The sequence below is a fragment of the Chaetura pelagica genome, unplaced genomic scaffold, assembly GCF_000747805.2.
Source record: "Chaetura pelagica isolate M959 unplaced genomic scaffold, ChaPel_1.0 scaffold405, whole genome shotgun sequence".
NCBI lineage: Eukaryota > Metazoa > Chordata > Aves > Apodiformes > Apodidae > Chaetura > Chaetura pelagica.
This window is the reverse complement of record NW_009953489.1, coordinates 1,791,067-1,797,218: the sequence shown is the minus strand read 5'-3', so window position 1 is coordinate 1,797,218 and position 6,152 is coordinate 1,791,067. Positions and strand designations below refer to the sequence as shown.

Below are 6,152 nucleotides of genomic sequence, written 5' to 3'. Positions count from 1 at the left end.
ATGTGTCGTAGGGAGCTGGATAAGGCCGAGTCAGAGATCAAAAAGAACAGCTCTATTATTGGTGACTACAAACAGGTAAGTACAGCTTAATGATGATATGGTTTGCTAGCAAACTGCAAGACTTTCTCAGGTATTTTAGGAAATTTCTGGAAATAAATGTAATCTGTGCTGTGCATTTGAGGAGACATTTTAGCTATTTTAAATGGGAAGCTTGTGGTTCGGTTTGCATTTTCTTTTGCTGAAATCCTGCTGCCTGGTGGTCAGCTCTGGTTGCCCCAGTGCAGGTGTTTGTCAGTCACCGCAGCCTCAGTAACTGCCTAACCTGTCCAAGTGGGCTTTTGTGTATTGAGGGTTCACCTCATTCCAACAGAACGTTCTGTCCCAGCTTCCCTTCTTCAACCAAATGGTAACTGCACTTAAGAAGTAAAAAGATGTCTTGTTCCTTTCAAATATTTTGCTTTGCAATTCAAGCTCCTGATCATAAGGCATCATGGGAGTGAATTAATGTATCCAGAACTTACAAAACATTCTTAAGTTGGCATCACACAGGTCTTGAGGAATGAACTGTTTTTTTTAATACTCTGGCTGTCTTGCCTGGTTCTTCTATCCCAAAGGCACCAAAAAAGCGATGCTTTTCCAAACTTTTCTGGCTCCTTTAGCAAGGCCAAACTGAGGTTGAAACTGCACCTTTTCCTTTGGGCATAGAAGAAACTGAAGAGAATGAGAAAATGTACAATGAGCCAATTTAATGCAGTGTTCCAATTTTTCTGGCTTTCTCAGAGCCCTCAGACTATCCATGTTAATATTGCTGTAGCATTTATTTGTGCTTTAGCATTCATTTGGGAGGAAATTTACATTTATAAATGGTCTGGTAACATAATTTTACTTGTCAGATTTGTTCCCAGCTGAGTGAGCGACTGGAAAAACAACAAACAGCAAATAAAGCTGAAATTGAGAAAATACGGGTAAGAAACCAGTGGGATCCTCAGTCTACAATGTTTAAATCTCTTAGCAAAATCATAACAGAAAGCACACCATTTATTTCTGTACAAAAATGGTGGCTGTGAGAGAGTTCCTTAGTGACTTACAGCTTTGGAGAGAGGATTATAAGGGGGGGATCTTGGAGAAGAGATAAATAGCTGCCAGCTCTCTCCCATGATATATTGGTTACTTACTAATGTTGCTGCTGGGCAATAACAACTGTTATTATTTTTGAGGTTGGTTTTTTTTCTGCAGGAGATTTTTCTTTTACCATAAAATAGCCTGTAGGCAGCACAGAGCCCTTTATTGTAGCAATACCATTTTACCAAAAATACAGCGGAGTTTTCCAGAGCCCGTAAATCTGGGGAGGGTGGCTGGAGTTCCTGCTTGGTTTTGCTTCTCCAGAAGTCCCTGAGTTTGCATGTTATTAGTGTTCCCTCCTGCGGTGAGCAGAGGCAGGAGAGGCTTTGATGGTATCAGCAGCACTTCCAGGCAGGCATTCACAGCCAGGTGTTTACTTTAGCAAAAAGTGGATGACTGCGAGCACTGCCGGGAGTTCTTCAATAAAGAAGGCCGTGTGAAGGTGGCTGGTTCTGCCAAGGATGGTTCAGATGAGGACACAGACGAGGAGAAGGAAACGCTGAAAAACCAGCTGAGGGAAATGGAGCTTGAGCTGGCCCAGACCAAGCTGCAGCTTGTGGAGGCGGAATGTAAAATACAGGTAATGCTTAGGAGGTTCCTTGTGGAGCCTGTGTGGCATGTCTGCATTCCTAGAAAAACGTGTTGTAGAGGGATTGGAACAGATCCTGTTGGTTGAAACTGGAACCTGCTATTTCCTGCGTGGGTTATTTAACCAAACATTGGGTCTGAAACTTAGTGTGTGCAGACAGAATAATTGAATTGCATGAACTGTATTTACCAGCTACTACAACTTCCAGACATCTGCCTGGCTGCAGTGCAGCACTGACTGATCTGCAACTTCTTGGAAGAAATCCAAGCTCTGACAAAGCACTGAATCATGCATTTCTTTATCTTACAATCAATCTTAAATGAAGAAGTAACTTGACAAATGTTAGACATGTTTCTTAAAACATGACTGGAAAGTCCTCCAGGTATTTGAGGTATTTGTGTAAAATATGACAACATTTTTCTTTTAGCTTAAAACTGGTATGACAGTTCACAGAAATGTTAGAGTTGGTTTCTAGAAAGTCCATTTCCTGTGGGAATAGCTCCTTCTCAGATGGGGAAGGATTAAAGGGTTTGGATGTACTGAAGAAAGCTGAACTTTTCACTAAGGACAATGACAAGTCTTATGCTTTTCAAAGCTTTGCTTTTTTTTTTTTTTCCTCATCAGCTTGTGCTACTTTATGTTATGTAAGACTTGTTTAATTTCTAAAGTGGCCAAGAGATTGTAGATGTCCTAGAGCCTTCTCAGTTTAAATCATCTAACCTTGAGCTGTGAATACATAACTAGTTAATGAAATTACTCTTCCATTTGCAGGATTTGGAGCACCATTTGGGTCTGGCATTGAATGAAGTACAAGCTGCAAAGAAAACATGGTTCAACAGAACAATAAGCTCTATAAAAACAGTGACTGGAGTCCAAGGAAAAGAGACTTGTTGAGAAGCAGCTCTGTTAAACACACCTTCTTAACACCTTTTGTTGCCTTCCTTGGCCAGATGTTTAATTCGTTGACATGAGAGGACCAGAATGTAAATAAAATGGAAACACAGCATGTCAGGATTTCAATAGGTCAGTGATAAAGAGGATGGAAACACAAGAAGGGTTTTATTGCTAGACATGGGATCGTCGTACTACTGATATTTAACAGGTGATGTAGCTAGATTGAAGCTCTTCAGAGAAACACTCCATTCTGTGGTCTGGCTGGAGGCTTTTCACAGACTAGGTACAAGAACTTACCAACCCCAATTGTTAAGTTTACATATGATAGGTTTTTTTACAGTTATAACCTTTTTTAATATTTTATTTGAAAGGAAAAGTGTCACTAACAAAGTAAAATTTAAAAAATAAAAGAAAAAAAAAAGAAAAAAAAGGAGGAAAAAAAAAAGGAAAAAAAAACAAGAAAAAATGACAACTTTAGCAAGAACTACATCAGTGCCAGAAAGCAGTCCCCAGAGGTAGGATACGGAGAGTAGGAGGTGACATGTTTTGCTTTATCAATGGGGATGATTTCAGCATTCCTGTCAAGCGACCCCACTTTGTTTTAGTAGATGCAGCATCCATCTCTCTGTGTTTGGCATTTCTTTCTGTTACTAACCAATTCTATGCAACTCTGGGCTTTTTTGGCATGGGCTGTCAAACAAATTCACAACCTGAGGCTGGGAGACTTGTCTGAGTGCTAGACAAGAATAATCAGAATTCTTGGCAAATTTCCGTTTCACTCCTGTGTCATGTTGTTTGATCCACATATCAACAGCGTTAAAATACCCAACGCCAGGACTGCTAATAACTGCTAATTATGTGGATGGTCTGACATTTAATTGAGTCTTTTTGTCTGTGTTTTGTCATGTTTTTTTGTTTTGGTTCTGTTGGTTTGTTTTTACCCGGCTGTAGCAGGCCTTCTGTGAAGCTCTGAGAAAGCTTCCAGGATTTAGTTTTGCACATATAGGTATGAATGGGACAAAGAAACAATAAACTGAGATATATACGAGGCAAAAATCACTGCGTGAGTGTAGCTGTGAGCATCTGTAGCTACCCAGCTGGCTTCCCTGGTAACATGATCAGAGATTGTGTAGGTCATTTGTCACGCTCGAGGCAGTTGCACTAATAGGTGCTAAACATACTTGGATTTCTTACTCATTGGATTGTCTTGAGTTCTCACCAGAAAGCTGTAGAATGGAGTTTTGCACCTTGTAATTTTTTTAATTTATAATGGTTTGTGTTATGCTGAAGTATCTATTGCATCAGTGGATAAATTTTGTGTGCAGTGTGAGTATAAGCTGGTAACAATAAGAGGCACTGGTTTGTATATAAAGATACTTGGTTTATTTTGTATTTCTACCTTTTTCTTGTTTACTGTACTAATGCTAGCTAATGTACTCTGTAACTACGGGATAGAACATGCTATGTCCAAGCTTTTTTCCTTAACTGCATACATTATCTCTATTGTTTAATACCAAAAAAACCAAACTGTAACTCCATCAATAGTAGATGTGTGGACATTGTGGTAGCATAGTTGCAGTGTGTATACTTTATGAATTGAAATATAAACTAGTAAAATTGTATAACTATTTTGTTGTTTCATTTCATTCTAACAGGAAATTTTATTAAATATTTTGCAATATAAAGCTAATTCTCTTCTTAAAGTAGAAGCAGTAGCATCTGCAGGCTTCTCTGAAGACCAAAACGATAGTCATGCTGTAAAGGGTTTTACTAAAAAAGACTGCATATTCTTAGTGCTGCCAGCACAGCTTTATGTAAGGAATCTAGGGTTTGCTAAGAAAAAAGAAACTGCAGAAATGACCTTGTGCAGCTTGAGGTTCATGACTCAGTATTTCTTAACATGTCCAATTTAGAACTTTTCTTTTTCTGTGGCCCTCCAAATTCTGCTTGGATCTGCAAAATAAATGTAGGCCAGCCCTGCTTATCATCATCAGTGACATTCTGTGGGGTCAAGTGTTGTTCGCATCATCTTCACTGGGATTTTCAGGTCATAGCCGAGCAGAAGATTTGAGCTGTGCATCTGGATGACTGCACTGACTCGGTGGCAGTGCAGCAGGCTGCCCTAGCTGGGTGTGTCCTGCAGAGGTGACAAGGAGTAAACCTGAATTTTAGTCACCAAAATGACAAAAGGTGTCTCCAAAAGCAGCCCTGCTCTCGAAAGCTCTCACACTGTCACTCTTGAAACCATACTTTTGCTTTAAGAGAATGGCACTATGAAGTTGTGCATAGTCTGTGCTTCTTTGTTGTCCACAGAGGTGAATGAATCCCTTGGTAAGTTCAGCTCTGCAGTTTCTCAATAATTAGAACTTTTGGAAAATGTTTTAAGGTAAATATGGGAGAGGGGAGCAGGGGTGAAAGAAGGAACAACTCAAGCCCAAAACTCTTCATCCACTTATCCTCCCCAAAGGGACTGGGCAAGTGTGGCTTCCTCTTTCCTCCAAAAATGAGGTATTTAAGGGGACGGGGGAAAAAGTTACCTTATTGTTCAGTTCTCTTCTGTTCTCCAAGTAAACATTACCCCGAAATTGCATGCAGCATGTACTGCCAGTTTTAGTATGGACGTGGAACATACATAATGAGAAACTAACTGCTTCACAGCATCTTATAAGAAACATTTTCTAGCCAGTTTCCAGTTATGGCAAATTATTTTAGACATCTTCCTGCAGGATTTTGATGCTCAAAAAGAAATACTACCCATGTACTTAATATCTAACTCCATCTAAATATCCAAAGCTAATTACAAACAATGGATGCTGTGCTGAAACACGTCTCTTTTGAAGCACAGTGACGTGAAACACAAGGAAACAGGTCATTTTTACAACGAGGAATATGAAATTGCAGATGTTCAAGACTTTGATTAAACAAGGTAAAAAAAAAAAATTAAAAATACATTGGGTCAGAGCTGCTACAAGCATGAGTATTTTACAGACCAATAGCAATGGGTGTATTTGGTAGCATTTTTTGCATTAATAAGAGGGTTAGTTATGTGCTGGTAGTTAAGCACTTTTCTGCTCTCATATGCCTCTCAGCTGGTTTTGTGCACTGAACTCAAGATAAGTGTCTCTCTGCTGATGCTGGGATTTAATCTAGTGTGCTCCAGGCTCTGACTTCCTAATGCGTTACATGTTTGTGCTGCATCATCAAGTTCTTATGGTCTCATAGTGTGATAGCTCAAGTGTTACAGTGTCATTTTTGTTGCAGAACTTTTTGGCTGCTCAGGGTCTGCAGCTGGAAGTGGATATTCAAGATCTTTCAGAGTAGTTTTACCTTTAAGCATTGCTGGTAAGCCTGCTTGAGTTTTATATAACCACCTCCCTCACTTTTTTTAGCTGCCCTTCTTATCCATGGCAGTGATATAAAGTTCCTGTTATCAAGAGGAGGATTTCGCTCCATCTGTTCAACAGCTTGGCTTGCGTTCATCCAGCCTAACTTTAGACACTTCACAGAGGTACCTTAACATAAGAGCTTAATCCGAGGAGGTTTTTCA

The 6,152-nt window shown here is 39.6% G+C and overlaps 1 protein-coding gene across 1 annotated transcript in view; it reads left to right on the top strand.

The window, feature by feature from the left end:
* The window catches only part of RABGAP1 (RAB GTPase activating protein 1), a 64,478-nt gene extending 60,245 nt beyond the window's left edge, over positions 1-4,233 (top strand). Inside the window, exons 22-25 of the mRNA XM_009998829.1 lie at positions 1-75; positions 894-965; positions 1,505-1,702; positions 2,483-4,233. The exon at positions 1-75 is cut by the window's left edge and continues 3 nt beyond it. Of these exons, the coding sequence (XP_009997131.1) occupies positions 1-75; positions 894-965; positions 1,505-1,702; positions 2,483-2,605 (468 nt within the window). The 3' untranslated portion in view covers positions 2,606-4,233. The remainder of the gene's footprint in view (positions 76-893; positions 966-1,504; positions 1,703-2,482) is intronic.
* Positions 4,234-6,152: the final 1,919 nt, after the last annotated feature.